This window comes from Eptesicus fuscus, chromosome 7 (genome assembly GCF_027574615.1).
Source record: "Eptesicus fuscus isolate TK198812 chromosome 7, DD_ASM_mEF_20220401, whole genome shotgun sequence".
Classification (NCBI taxonomy): Eukaryota; Metazoa; Chordata; class Mammalia; order Chiroptera; family Vespertilionidae; genus Eptesicus; species Eptesicus fuscus.
The window spans coordinates 94,884,699-94,900,453 of NC_072479.1; the positions used below are offsets into that span (position 1 = coordinate 94,884,699).

General features: G+C 41.8%; 2 protein-coding genes across 5 annotated transcripts in view; one reads left to right on the top strand and one right to left on the bottom strand.

The window, feature by feature from the left end:
* The window catches only part of GLT8D2 (glycosyltransferase 8 domain containing 2), a 41,916-nt gene extending 39,945 nt beyond the window's left edge, over positions 1 to 1,971 (bottom strand). The window contains exon 1 of one of the 3 annotated variants that reach the window (XM_054719418.1): positions 1,760 to 1,971. The gene's annotated coding sequence lies outside the window, so the exon portion shown is untranslated. Of the gene's footprint in view, positions 1 to 1,420; positions 1,479 to 1,708 lie in introns of those variants that run through there. The other 2 variants (XM_054719416.1, XM_054719419.1) reach the window with 2 other exon arrangements.
* Positions 1,972 to 2,116: 145 nt separating this feature from the next.
* The window catches only part of HCFC2 (host cell factor C2), a 41,319-nt gene continuing 27,680 nt past the window's right edge, over positions 2,117 to 15,755 (top strand). Inside the window, exons 1-5 of one of the 2 annotated variants that reach the window (XM_008144738.3) lie at positions 2,117 to 2,289; positions 4,174 to 4,322; positions 5,784 to 5,944; positions 13,352 to 13,560; positions 14,646 to 14,730. In XM_008144738.3, coding sequence (XP_008142960.1) covers positions 2,127 to 2,289; positions 4,174 to 4,322; positions 5,784 to 5,944; positions 13,352 to 13,560; positions 14,646 to 14,730 — 767 coding nt within the window. In that variant the 5' untranslated portion in view covers positions 2,117 to 2,126. Of the gene's footprint in view, positions 2,290 to 4,173; positions 4,323 to 5,783; positions 5,945 to 13,351; positions 13,561 to 14,645; positions 14,731 to 15,755 lie in introns of those variants that run through there. The other variant, XM_054719421.1, reaches the window with a different exon arrangement.

The following is a 15,755-nucleotide window of genomic DNA, read 5'->3' on the forward strand; positions in this document are numbered from 1 at the left end:
TTCTGTTTAACTTAAATATCAACATTGGGCTTGCAACTTTTTCTTTAATACTCACCTGAGGATATTTTTCCATTGATTTTAGAGAGAGTGGAAGAGAGAGGGAAAGACAGAGAAAAATATCAATGTGAGAGAAACACTTTGATTGGTTGCCTCCTGCAGGGGCCAGGGAGGAGCCTACAACTGAGGTGTGTGCCCTGGACTGGAATCAAACCTGGGACCCTTCCACTGAACCAAACCGGATGGGGCAGTTTGCAACTTTTTTTTTTAAATATATATTTTATTGATTTTTTACAGAGAGGAAGAGAGAGGGATAGAGAGTTAGAAACATCGATCAGCTGCCTCCTGCACACCCCTTACTGGGGATGTGCCCGCAACCAAGGTACATGCCTTTGACCGGAATCGAACCCGGGAGCTTTGAGTCCGCAGCCCGACGCTCTATCCACTGAGCCAAACCGGTTTCAGCAGCAGTTTGCAACTTTTTCATTTTATTCTTAATCTTTTTCTTAAAGAACATTAAAAAAAATATCTTACTATCTACTTACATAATCATTCATAAAAGTTGGACATTTTAACAATGAACTCTCAGAATAAAGTACAGTTCTTTTTCAAAAAAATACATTTTTATTGATTTCAGAGAGGAAGGGAGCGGGAGAAAGAGATAGAAGCATCAGTGATGAGAGAGAATCATTGATCGGCTGCCTCCTGCACGTCGCCCACTGGGGATCAAGCCTGCAACCCAGGCATGTGTCCTGACTGGGAATCAAACTGTGACCTCCTGGTTCATAGGTTGACGCTCAACCACTGAACCACACCAGTTGGGCTAAACTACAGTTCTTAATCAAATATCTTGAGTTTTATGAAAAACACTAGAGGCCTGATGCACGAAATTCGTGCAAGAGTAGGCCTTTGCAGCCACAGCGGCTGCCTCGATCCCGCAGCTGCAGCCCCGGCTTCTTCCAGAAGGTTGTCCAGAAGGACGTCCGGACGGCCATTTGGTCGATTTGCATATTATGCTTTTATTATTATAGATATTGCTTTATCCCTTCTCCAGTTTTGTTTTAGAAACACAAAAACTTGATAACAGAAACATTTAAGACAAGGCAAGCTGAGCCTGACTTATAAGGGTTACATCTAACCATGATCAGAGGCGGTTCTGTGGTTAAGGGTGAGGGGCTCTGGAATCAGAAGCCCGCGTTTAACTCCGGCCCCCAATCCTGTTCCGCTCCGTGCCCGGGGGACAATTACTTTACCTCTCTGTGCCTCATTTCCCCACCCACGGAAAGGAGGTGACAGCACCCACTCCCTGGATTGCTGGGAGGGTCAAATGAGTTAGGACAGGCAAGGTAATTAGGACAGTGCTTGGCAACGGAAGACGCTCAACGGCTAGTAATAAAACAGAACTCTCCATATAACCTCTCACCTGCTTTCACAGAACAAAAACAAAAAGAACCTTTCGTGGCTCACGTTCCTCAACTTTTTGGAATGTTATCCCCAAGCCCGACCGTCCCGATTTGCCTTTGCAGGCTCAGCTCCCGTCCTCTCTAGGAGGTTCTGAGTCTCAGCCCGCGGCGCTCGGGCCGCCGGGTCGTGGTCCAGACTCCCTCCCTCGCTCCCGCGTTGGGGGGCACGCTCCCGGCCCCGGCGGCACGACCTGCCTCCGCGAAGACAGACTTTCCTCTCCCCCTCCCCGCGTCCCGACGCCGCGAACCTCCGCGCGAGCTTTCCTCCCTCGGTGCTGTAACTGCTTAACGGGTCTGACCTGCCCGCACATCCTAGATGCTCCAAGTGGCCGTCCAGGAAAACGCTGTACCTGCTCTCGCACCTACAAAACGCGGGGCTCTGGGTGGGGAGGGGAGACTTGGTCGGTAGGCAATGTCCTCCCACCCAAAACCTGTTGCCCCGGTGCCCGGGCCGGCCACGTAGCCCCGTGGTGGGGGGCGGGCTCCCTGGCTAGGAGCCCCCCTCCGCGGCCCGCTGGCCTCCGGCAGCGCCCGGGGCGACAGCGGTCACGTGACCACCCCTGCCCCGCCCCCGCGCACAGCTGGAGGCGGGCCCCGCCCTCCCCCGGGAGCCCAGGCGCCCGAGCGGCGCGCTGCATTGTGGGTAGAGGGGCGGGGGTTGGGAAGATGGCGGCTCCCAGCCTCCTCAACTGGAGGCGGGTTTCTTCCTTCACGGGGCCGGTCCCCCGCGCCCGGCACGGACACCGGGCCGTGGCCATCCGGGAGCTGATGATCATCTTCGGTGGAGGCAACGAGGGCATCGCGGACGAGCTGCACGTCTACAACACGGGTAGGCGCGCCGGCGGTCTCCGGCCCCGCCTGTGGGAGCTGCGGAGGGGGAGGGGAGGCGAGGCGGCGGCCGGGGCCTGACAGCTGTCACCGCCCGGTCAGCGCCTCCTCCCGCGGGCGGCGAGGGGCGCGGCTCGGCCGGGCGGCCCGGGTCCCGCGGTGTCCCGGGAGCAGCTTCGTTTCCCCGGTGCCCCCGGGCGGAACCGGCCCCCCGAGCAGGACGCGCCGGGGCCCTCCGGCGAGCGGTCCCGACCCGGCCCTCCCCCCCGCCGCCCATGGCTAGCGGACGTAGGCGCGCGAGGGTGGCTGTTTCTAACCGCCTGTACCTCCTTCCCAAGTCTCGCTCACCCCAGGCTCCCAGGCCCCTCTTCTGTCAAAAACCCAAACCAACCCCAAACCCAAGCGCCTCCGGACCTGCCCGGTCCTCGCCTTCGTTCCTCTCTTAGGAGGAGGGGAACCTAGGGGCTGGGGTGCGGATGGAAACCCGGAGGCTTCTGGTACTTTCACCCCCGGTACAGCCCGGTCTCTGGCAGGTGGCAGTTTAGATTTTACCCCCACTGGTAACCCCCTTAACTGTCGGGGAAGTGGTTGGGGGTGAGAGCAGCGCCTGCCCGTGCACAGTTGGGTGTGTGCGCCGCCGCTCCGCCGGGAAGGGGACTGTAGCCCGAGCGCCACCGCACAGCACCGGCCACCCTCGCCCGGGAGGCCCTGCCTTGGAGCACCTCCGTGGATTAGAAAGGAAGTCGGGATTTCATTTTTTCCCCACTTGTAAATGCGCCCGCTCCCGTGAGAAACCTGTTTCCTTGGTGTAAGGCTAATTCCTGAATTTGGGGTCTGGGCCATAGTTACTTCTCTTTGACCCAGCCACTTAATCATATGGTCATTTAAAGGTTAATACAGTAGCGGAATAGGGGACATTTTTTATTTTTTATTTTTTCACCCTCTCCTTTTCCTGGCACCCCGACATACGAAGTTAAAGCGTTATCTGAGCCCTGGCCGGTGTGGCTCGGCTGGTTGGAGCTTGGTCCTGTGCACTGAAAGGTGGTGGGTTCGATTCTGGGTCAGGGCACACGCCGAGGTCACGGGTTGGATCCCACTGGGGGCGCCTATGGGAGGCAGCCGGTTTCTGTTTCTCTCACATCGGTGTTTCTCTCTGTGTCTCTCTGCCTTCCTCTCCCTCCAAAGTCAATAAAAACATTTTTAAAACGTTATTTGACAATTGGATGTAAAACTTTTGCTTTGGAATAAGTTAGACGTGGTTTGAGTTTTGTTCTGCCAGTTTCCTAGAATCAACGCTGTCAGATTTTTCACTTGTAAAATGGAGATGATGATATCCGAGCACGGTTTTTGTAAGAGCTACATGATGTAGATTAGGGATTTTCAACAGCAGCATTATTGACATTTGAATGAGAGAATTCTTTGTGGACGGGGACTGCACTGTACTAAATTGTAAGTTTGGCAGTGTCCAGAGCCTCTACCCGCTACTAGCCAGTCCCCCTCCCTCCAGTTATCACAACTAAAAAATTTTAGTTTGCCCCTGGGGAGGGGTAAAATCACCCCCAATTAAGGACCACTGATGTAGATGATATATATAGAGTGCATACTCATAGTTGGTGATAAATTGCATGTAGGCCCTGGCCAGGTAGCTCAGTTGGTTAGAGCGTTGTCCCTATAAGCCAAGGTTGCAGGCTTGATATCTGGTCAGGGCACATACAAGAAGCAACCAATGAATACCTGAATAAGTGGAACAATAAATCAGTGTTTATTTCCCCCCCCCCCAGCCCCATTCCTCCCCCTCCCTCTCTCTCTCGCGCTCTCTCTCTCTCTCTCTCTCTCATCAATAGATAAATAAAATAATTGCTTTTAATTTTGTTTTGGCAACTAGTTACAAATCAGTGGTTCCTACCAGCTGTTAGAGGAGACATCCCTCCAGGCTGTGCTGCCCATGGATTTGTCTGTGATGGTACCAGAATATTAGTATTTGGGGGAATGGTTGAATATGGAAGATACAGCAATGAGTTATATGAGTTACAAGTAAGTGTATTTCAGATTTATTATTTCAATGATATTGCTCATAATTCTTCAAAATATTTCAAAATATTTCATTAACTTACTTAAAATAGTGTGAGCTTCACCTTTTATAGTATAGAAGAAATTATTTCCATTTCACTGAAAAACTAGTTTTTAATATAATCTTTTTCCAATACCCAGTGGAACATTTGTATCATTAAGATATCTGTTACTTAGCGTCATTTTACATATTACATGTTTGTGGCTTTGTATTTTAGAGCAGTTTTTCAACCTCAGCCTGCAGCAGCAGAAGCGCTTAGACGGCTTGTGAAAACATAGGTGGCTGGGCCCTGCCTCCTGAGATTCTGATTAATATTGCCTGTAATGGGACCTTACTATGTGCATTCCTACCAAGTTCCCACCTGCTGCTGCTGGTCCCCAGATAATACTTTGAAAACCTCTGCCTTAGTTATAGAAATTGTTACCCTCCCACTAATCTTTTTTTTTTTTCTGGCTAGACATACAAAAGAGGGAGAGCAGTTTTACATATCCTTTCTCAATTTGACACTCTACTAACCAGAGTCCACTGTGACAGCCCTAATTGATTTTTATTCCTAAAATGTGCATATATTCTCAGGGCCATGATCTATGTTTTCACAAGCCCTCCAGGTGCTTGTGTTGCGGGCTGAAGTTGAAGAACTGCACTAAAATACAAAAGTCTAAAAATATAACACGAGAGCATCTGGTAATTGGCAAATGTAGGTGGGTTATACCTATTTACAAGAAACTAATTTTAAAAATAGTTTTAGATCAAGAAAGCATGTTTAGCTAGAGAATAAGTTTTTGAGTTTGATTTGTTATATGGTCTTTGTGCTTATTTAAAGGATAAAATATATACCATTAATGGAGTACCAAATTTTAGAAAGTAAGACTACATAAATTACATTTAACCTTAAAGCTGTATATAATATTTATTTAATATTTCATTTGGAAAGTATTTTAGGACGGTTAGTGTTTATTTTTATAAGCTTAATTTGCCATTGCATAAAGTTGTGAATATGGCCCTAGCTGGTTTGGCTCAGTGGATAGAGTGTCAGCCTGTGGACTGAAAGGTCTCGGGTTCTATTCTAGTCAAAGGCAAATGCCCAGCTTGTGGACTCCATCCCCAATAGGGGGCGTGCAGGAGACAGCAGATCGATGATTCTCTGATCATTAATGTTTCTATCTCTCCTTCTCCCTTCCTCTCTGAAATCGATAAAAATATATTTAAAATAAATTTGTGAATATGGAAGACTAGACAGAATTTCTATTGAAACATTTATTTTAATTCCAGAAGTTATCTGCTTAATTGTCATTTGTCCCAAAAGTACCTTTTTGGAGTCTTCTGATTGGATTCAGATTTAAATGCATTAGTATGATGTTATACTATTAGCAGTATAGGAATATTTCCTGATTTTGTCTGAGTGTATTTATGCTCTTTTTTAGGCAAGTCGTTGGTTATGGAAAAAAGTGAAACCCCATGCCCCTTCTTCTGGTTTACCTCCTTGTCCTCGGCTTGGACATAGCTTTTCTTTGTATGGTAACAAATGCTATTTGTTTGGTGGCCTGGCAAATGAAAGTGAAGATTCAAATAATAATGTTCCCAGGTATGCTGACCTTTTCTCAGGCCAAATGCTTACCTTATGATTTAGATTAAGCACATTTATTTCTTCCATCTTTAATTATTAGAGTGGATGAAACTTAGCTTTTTTTGCATAACTTAACAGAGAACAAATCTGTGTACATTTATATTTTCCTTAGTCCCTGGAGTGTATGTTTTCAAAACTATGCCTTTTCTCATCAGAAATACTTACTAAATTGATACTAATATAACTGCTTATAGCAATATATTTGTATCTTTTGAACCTGCCAATATATTTTGGTTGACATAAATGATCATGAAAAGTAACAAATGGTTATTTTCACATTGCTTTCTCTAGGAATTTGGTGACAAATATTTGACTACAAAATGAAGACCATCATTTCCATTTTTCACACAGAAAGCTATTAGAGTGGTTCACACAAGCAAATACTTTTGGAATCAATCCTTTCTTTTTCCACACAGAATCACTACCTCTTTTGTTTTCACATAGTGTTTTGATCACACTGTCATTATAGCAGTCAGGATTTGGAGATTTAGAGTCTAAAAGGCTATTTCTGTTTCACTGCTCACTATGTGTGTCCTTTAGTAGAAGTAATCTAAGCCTGCTTTCCTTCATTGAAATCGGAGTGATTAAATACCTACCTTTTAGTGTCATTGTGATGGCTAAATAAGATCATTGGCATAATTTTCAAAGCACTTTGAGGTTGCCACCAGCACATAGTACAGTAGTTATTATGACCATGATAATGGGTCTTTTTACTACATTAAATTAATGTTAGAGTCTTAGTTTTTATTTTCAAACTTTAAAAAATAACATTTACTAAAATATGGAAAATTTGGAAACTGGAGAAAAGGAAAAATAATGTATTCTACCACACTAATGCAGATACTTTTAGCATGTCTTTTTTTCATTTTTTCTATTAAACAGATGTTTTTAGATAGAGACTCATAAAAGTTAGAAAGTATGTAAAGTTCTTTCTCACAGCATCAATGTCCCCCACATAGGCAAATACATAATTCAATTTGATATGTATCTTTTGGGACCTTTTTCACGTAATACATTATATTAGTCAGCTTTTCTTAAGTTATTGTATATAGCTGGCAAGCTTCTCAAGCTTATGCTACTTGAGGGTGCAGATAGATACATGCAATGCTTTCTAAAGCCTCTGATTAAAGCTAGTACATTCAATTCTGTTCACATTCCATTGGCCTAAGCAAGTGATAAGGCCAAGCCTTCAGTAATGATTCCAAGGATATATGTTCTGCTTACTGGGAGAGGAGAGTTGGGAACATTAATTTGATCCTACAGAGACATGTATTTTCTTTTATAGAAGTGGGATCTTTCTTTTTGCTCTGTGACTCTGGGTTTGTACTTAATTTGTTTTTGTTGTTTAATTCTTTTAAGGATATAGCTTGGAGCTCTTTTCATGGCAGCAGGTATATATTGACCTTGTTTTTTAAAGGCTGAAAGTAGTGTGAATTATGCATTTACTGAACCATTCCCCTGCTGATGGACATTTAAATATTTTATTTTATTTTTTGCTATTAGTCTTTGCACATGTATAAATATTTTTGTAAGATTGATATTTATAAGTGGGATTTGAGGGGATGTCAAGGGGCATTTACATTTAAATTTTTTAGGTACTCCTGATACTCCTGAATCAGTCTCCAAATAGGAAGACAATTTATATTCCTAATAACAGAGTACGAGAATGCCTACACCCTTGGCAATACTGAATTGTGTCACTCTTCTTAATTGTTGCCAAGCTAATAGATGAATATATTACACTAGTGGCCTGGTGCATGGATTCGTGCACCGGTGGGGTCCCTTGGCCTGGCCTGCACCCTCTCACAATCCGGGACCCCTTGGGGAATGTCAGAGAGCTGGTTTCAGCCCGATCCCTACAGGCCAGGTGGAGGGACCCCACTAGTATACAAATCCGTGCACCGGGCCTCTAGTATGCATATAAGATCTTTGGTTAATCTCTTCCCGCCCTCTCCCCTCCTCCCTTCCCTCTGAGATTCATCAGTCTGTTCCATGTTTCCATGCCTGTGGGTTCCACTCCTGCATTGAGCGTCTGCCCCCTGGTGGTCAGTGTGTGCATCATAGCTACCAGTCGAACAGTTGGCTGGTCAGTTGGTCGCTTAGGCTTTTATATATATACTAGCGGCCCGTTGCACAATATTAGTGCAAGAATAGGCCTTCCTTCCCCTGGCTTCACTCCCAGCCGCCCGGGAGCCGGCAAGTCCCCGTTCCCTGGATGCCCGGGAGCTGGCATGTCCCCGCTCCCCTGGAAGCTGGTAAGGCCCCACTCCCCGGCCACCAGGGAGCCGGCATGTCCCAGCTTCCGGACCGCCCGGAGCCAGCAAATCCTCGCTTCTGTCTGGAGCACCACTCCAGTAGCTCCCTCTGCCACTCCCCTTCACCTCATAGCAGGCTTCACACCGCTCCGCGCCTGCAAATGCAAATTAACCTCCATCTTTGTTGGGTTAATTTGCATACTCACTCTGGCTGTGGACATAGCAGAGTGATGGTTAATTTGCATGTTTCTCTTTTATTGGGTAAGATAGGTGGTTTTATTTTGATATTTTTAGAATTGGAAATGAGTTTCATTAATTGCTTTTTGGACATTTGCGATTCCTATTTTGTATGGGTTGCATGGATATACCACATTTGTTTATTCATTTATCAGTTGATGGACATTTGGATTATTTCCAGTTTTTGGCTTTTGTGAATAATGCTGCTATAAACATTTACACACAAAGCTTTGTCTGGACATGTATTTATTTCTCTAGATTAGAAACCTAGCAAAATTACTGGGTCATATGGTAAATTTATATTTAAGTTCTTAAGAACTTCCAAACTGTTTCTAAAGTGACTATTCCATTTTACATTCCCACCAACAATTTATGAAGGTTCTCATTTCTCCATTTCCTTGCTAACACTTATTATTGTCTGTCTTTTTTTATTGTCACCAATGTAGTGGTATCTCATTGTGGTTCATTTTCCTAATGACCAATGATATTGAGTATCTCTTCATGAGCTTTTCAGCCATTTGGTGAAATTTCTATTCAAATCTTCATTGATTTTTAAATGAAGTTGTTTGTGTTATTATTGAACTAGAGGCCCAATGCATAAAATCTGTGCAAGAGTAGGCCTTCCCCTGGCTGCCAGCACCCAGGACCCAGGATTCCCTCCAGCTGCCGGCAGACACCCAGGACCTGGGCTTCCCTTGCAGCCCCGGCTGCGTCCGGAAGGTTGTCCGGAAGGACATCCAGCCTAATTAGCATATTATGCTTTTATTATTATAGATTGTAAGAATTATTTATATTCCTGGATACGAGTTTGTTTTTAATCAGAAATGTGATTTATAAATATGTTCTTCCAGTCTAGCTTGTCTTTAATTTTCTTAATGGTATCTTTTGAAGCACAAAGTTTTTAATTTTCATGAGCCCAACATATTAATTTTTTATTTTATGGATCAGGCTTTTGATGTCATATTTAATTACTCTGCCTATCTCATGCTTTTGAAGATTTATTCCTCTATTTTCTTCTAAAAGCTTTATAGTATTAGCTCTTACATGTATATGTATGATTCATTTTGGGTTAATTTTTTTCCTGGGGGAAAGTAAATGTCTAAATTCATCTTTTTACATGTGGATATCCAGTTGTCCCAACACCATTTGTTGAAAAGACTATCCTTTTCCCATTGTATTGCCTTGGCATCTTGGTTGAAAATCAGTTGACCCAAAGTGTAAGTGTTTATTTTTGGACTCTCAATTCTTTTCCATTGATCTATATGTCTAGCCTTATGCCAGTACCACACTGTCTTGATTACTGTAGTTTTGTAGTAAGTTTTGAAATTAGAAGATGTAAATTCTTAAATCTTATTCTTTCTTAAGAGTGTTTTGGCTTTTTTGGATGCTTTACATTTCTATGTAAATTTTAGGATCAGTTTGCCAATTTCTGCCCAAAGTTCTGTTGGGATTTTGATAGTGATTTGTGGTATATATAGATTGAATTGTGGAGAATTGCTGTGTTATTAATAGTGAGTTTTCCAATCCATGAACATGGAATGTCTCTCCATTTATTTAGACCTTCTTTCTTTTCTCTCAGCAGTATTTTGAGGCTTTCAATGTACAAGTCTTGCTCTTATTTTGTTAAATTTTGTGGGGGCACGGCTACAGTGTTTTGGACAGGTTCAAGCCTTGGACCAGGGGGTCCTCAAACTTTTTTTTTTTATTGATGTTTTACAGAGAGGAAGAGAGAGGGATAGAGAGTTAGAAACATCGATGAGAGAGAAACATCGATCAGCTGCCTCCTGCACACCCCTCTACTGGGGATGTGCCCGCAACCAAGGCACATGCCCTTGACCGGAATCGAACCCGGGATCCTCGAGTCCGCAGGCCGACGCTCTATCCACTGAGCCAAACCGGTTTCAGCTCCTCAAACTTTTTAAACAGGGGCCAGTTCACTGTCCCTCATACCGTTGGAGGGGAGTCGGAGAGTGCGGCGCACATTCCACACATGCGCACTGCGGGCCCGTGACGAGTGCTAAGCATGACAGGCAGCGGCGGCAAAAACACCCGGCGGGACGGATAAATGTCCTCGGCGGGCCGCAGTTTGAGGACCCCTGCCTTGGACTGATGAGAGGGCACAGTCTCTTGTGGCTACGTGCAAGTCCCAGCCTGGAGGGCAGAGCCCTCCCAGCACAATTACAGCCAGCAGCTATAGTTGTAAGCTTGAACCTATGGTCTGAACACGTGGCCCCATGTGCCTAAGTCAGTGGTGGGCAAACTGCAGGCCTAAGTGATATAGGCTGCAAGTAAACAAAGCTTGATCAGGTGCATGTAATTGAGTAGGATCGAAACTCACAAGAATGTTGTAAACATCTTGACCACACCCTTACTTTGCCTCGTGGCATCAGCTATAAAATAAAGACATGGCTTGTGGGTGCTGGCGCTGCTGGGTCCCCATCAGGGAAGCAGCGTCCCACCAAGTCCCAGCTTTCATTCTCTTGTCTGTCTTTCCTAATCCTTCACCGCCCCCATCACTGAACCTGGCTGAGCTGGTGTGGCACATATGGCGCCCTGGGGCTGAGTATGCCATGGCCGTGCCAGCTCCCCACAAAACTTATACCTAATTTTTTTATTATTTTCGATGATGTGAATAGGTTTGGTTTCTTATTTTTGGATTGTTCATTACTAGTATATAGAAATACAGTTGGTCTCTGTATATTGGTCTTGTATCCTATGACTTTGCTGAATTCATTTATTATTTTAATGGATTTCAGTTTTATTATTGAGTCTTGGGAGTTCTTTATATATTTGTTTAATATGTTCCAAATATTCATTCCAAGTCTTCTGTTTCCCTTTTTCTTTTATAGAGTTCTTATTTTTGTTTATCAAGTTTGGCAATATTTTATTTTATGGCTTTCTGGTGTTATATCTTGTTTAGGAAGACTCTTCTACCCCAAAACTATAAAAAATAATTTTTTAGGTATTTTCTTCTACTACATTCACAACTTTGTTTTTTGTTTAAAATATTAATACATTTAGAATATATTTTTGTGACTACTGTGAGGTTTTTTACTTTTCTTCCTAATGAAGTTCCAATTCTCCCACCACCATTTATTAAATAAGCCATTTTTTCTTGTTAATTTGAAGCCCTATCTCTGTTATATCTTTATCCTCAAATAAATGGGTCTTTATCTAGGCTCTCTAGACCAGGAGTTCAAACTATACTTACTCTGTGGGCCAAATTTGGCCTGCTGCCTGTTTTTTGTTAATAAAGTTTTATTGGAATATAGTCATACCCATTCATTTACATATTGTCTCTGACTGCTTTCTATTGAAAAAGCAGAGCTTAGTAGTTGTGACAGACTTTATGACCTACAGAGCCTAAAATGTTTATTTTTTGGCCCTTCACCGAAAAAGTTTGTCAACTCTTGTACTAGATTCTATTCTGTTTCATTAATATATTTACCTTTTTATCATTAATTTTGATGTTTGCTGTAGGTTTCTAATATTTATCTTTAATCAGATTAAGGTAGTTTTCTTAAAAATCGTTTGGGAATAGGTTATTAGTTTTACCTTTAAGCCTTCTTTTTTTTAATGCTTACCTCCTTTTTCCATATGTTCCATATATTCTTAAATCTTATTTTAGATTAAAATAATGTTAATAAATTAATTTTTGGTTAGTCTTTCTTAGTGATTATTTAGACCTCACAACCACAGTTATCAACATCAATTTAAATGTAATTATAAATTGCTATTTTCTTTGCACTTCCATTCCTCTTATTCAGTGTATTTTTTCTTGGATTCCTTTTTATTTTTCCTGATTGACATCTAGAATCACTTTTTCCTAAAACAATTATATGGCTAAACTTTGAAGTTTTATATACCCTCAAATGTTTTAATTTTGCCTTCATATTTGAGTAGTAATTTAATAGGAAATAGGTTTCTATAAACATCATTTTGTTGAAAACATTCATGTCACAGATAAGAAATTTATGCCAGTTCCAAAAATAAAAAAGTTGTATAGGACATAGTTGTATATGACATTAAAGAGTGAAAATTGAAAAAGAAAGAGAGCCTGCAAAACAACATTTGTAATATGCCTCATTTATACGTAAGTGGATATTCAGACAGAGAGAAGTCTTACCAATTATTTTCAGTAATTTTTTTAATCTCATACCATGTAATAAATTGCTCCAAAAGTTAGTGATGCAAAATAACAACCACTTTATTACGCTCATGGATTCTGTGCATTAGGAATTCAGACAGAATATAGCAATAATGATTAGGCCCTCAGATGGGAATGTATGAATGGTTACTTGCATGTATGATGCCTCAGCTGAGATGGCTGAAGGGTGGACTCAACTGGGACTGTCATCCTTTGTGCCTACATATGGCTCCTGTAGATGGTGGTTGTGTGATAGTTGGACTTACATTGTGGTTCAGGATTTCATAGTGAAGCTGCATTGGCCTTCTGGGACTCAGCCTCAGAAGTCACATAATGTCATTTCATCATACGCTACTAGGTGAAGCAGTCACAAGCCTGCCCGGAATCAAGGGAGAGGACATAGACCCTACCTCCTGGTGGGAAGAGTGTCACATAATTTATGGCTATGTTTTGAAACCATAATGGTTATTGTCATGGACAAGAGTGTTGGCTAAATGATGGCAGAATTTTTTAGATCTCTTCTCTTCTACTTATCCCCAGAAGGGTGCCTGGTACACAGTAGTGTTTGGTAAATATGTGTTGAATGATTAGTATGGGGTTTCTGCTCTCATAATGCCTTTCTGTACTATATGAGTTTCCATAGTAAGCATATATTATCTTTGTAGGTAGAAAAAAATAAAAGGTATACATTATGCTAATGTTTTCATTTCTTTAATAATATCCTAGATATTTAAATGATTTCTATGAATTGGAGCTACAGCATGGTTCTGGTGTTGTGGGTTGGAGCATTCCAGTGACTAAAGGAATTGTGCCTTCTCCAAGAGAATCTCACACAGCTGTTATATATTGCAAAAAAGACTCTGGGAGTCCTAAAATGTATGTTTTTGGTGGAATGTGTGGTGCTCGCCTGGATGACCTATGGCAACTTGACTTAGGTAAGCTTAACTTGATTCAGGTTCAAGAACTGGTTATGATTGATAAAAGCAAATATAAAAATTACTTTGAAAAATATTTTTTATTATAGTATTGATTGAGTTGCACTTAGATTTATTTATAACTAGTACTGTAGACATCACCAGGGGCAGCGGGGTGTGATGTGAATGGTTGCTGCTGATCAATTAGACTGAACAAATAAGTGTTTGATTTATGACAGCGACTCCTGTATTTCCTGTTAGTAGGATCACCATATGTCCTGGTTTGCTTTAATGGTCCTAGTTCATGCTTATTGTCCCATGTAATTATCCATAGTATCCACTTTCACTCTGTGAAGTGTCCCAGTTGTGGATGATCAAATTTATATCATTACTCTTATCTATAGGAAATGTAACATTAGTAATGTTACTGCTGGTCAGCGAAAAACCCTTGGGTAGCTCTTCTAAAAAAAATGCTCATCCAAGGATATGCTCTTTACTGATAATGTGTGTGTGTGTGTGTGTGTGTGTGTGTGTGTGTGTGTGTGTGAGAGAGAGAGAGAGAGAGAGAGAGAGAGAGAGAGAGAGAGAAAGCGAGAGAGACACAGACAGACAGAGAGAGAGACAGAGAGACATCAATTGGTTGTCTTCTTGCATGCTCCCCAATAGGAACCAACCCTCAACCTTTCAGTGCTCTGGATGATGCTCCAACCAACTGAGCCACGTCAGCCATGGCTTGAGTAGTCCTTTTTAAAGAGATCCTAGGAATAAATAATTAGGGAGTAGGTATGCCTCTTACTTTTGACTGTCTCTGCACAGTGTACTCTTACTTAAAATGTTAAAATCCCTAATGTGGTCCCAGTTTAGAATTGATGGCATTCTAAATACATATCTCTATTACAAGTACTAACGTTAAAGTGTAAGTAGATTTCTGTGACTAGCAATTTATGTCAGTTGGAAATGTTTAAGATGAAATTCAAGTAACAGTTTTGAAACTTTTTTGCTTTATTTTAGTAAGACCTTTTTGGTTTTAATTTTTAAAATTCTGCAAATTGAGATAGTTTGCTGTTATTAGATCAAGTTGCTAATATACTTATTTTTACTTTTAGAAACTATGTCATGGTCAAAACCAGAAACTAAAGGGACAGTGCCCCTTCCACGAAGCCTTCACACAGCCAGTGTTATAGGAAACAAGTATGGTGCTTTTTTGTTTTCACTGTTTTTAAACCGACTTAATAGAAACATCGAACAGACTATCAAACCTCAGAGGGAAGGCAGGGAGGGTGGAGGGAGGGCAATGGGGGTAAAAGGGGGCATATGTAATACTTTAAACAATAAAGATTTATTTTTTAAAAAAGAAAGATACACACAAAGAAGAGTGATGCCACTAGTTTTTTAGAAATATATTACTGAATTTAATAATGTTTGTGCTTACTGAAGCTAAGGAAATATACCTACAGAAGCTAAAATGCTTAATGTGCCATTTTCTTATCATGCTACCTCTTATACTTCTTTACATTCCTTACAATGCCTTGCACAGAGTACATATTACATAAGTGTAACACAGTGTTGTCAAACTGATCAGTCCTCCATTGACATGTTTGACATACCTCACTGTTTCTTTTTACATATTTTTGGTAGTACTTGATTTGTACTCGGCTATTACTCAGTATGTGCATTCCGTGGTTATACTTTTGATGGAGTTATGGTTAGACTATAGACCCTGAACCCAGATTGCCTGAATTCAAGTCCCAGCTTTGCTGTTTGTGCTGTATGACCTGGGGCAAGGAAACCTAACCTATTTGTACCTCAATCTCCTGAAATATAAAATGCTGATAATAATAAAATCTGCTTTACAAAGTTGTCAGGAGAATTAAATGGGCTAATACATATAAAATGTTTCAAATAGTACCTGGTATGTAGAGGCACTTAATGGTTAGCTATTACTGTCATCAACAAGTAAGTGCCCTTATTTGTGCAACACTGGGCCAGAATTAGTATTTTTTTAAAATAAAATTTAAGTATTTACTAAAATAGGGACTTTACCCTAAAAGTAGTGTTTTTGGAAACAACTAGTTGTAATTTAGAACCTCATGAAGTCTTTTTAAACATTTTTACTAAATTGCCCTAGCTGGTTTTGCTCAGTGGATAGAGCGTCGACCTGTGGACGGAAGGATCCCAGGTTTGAATCCGGTCAAGGGCAACAGACCTTGGTTGCA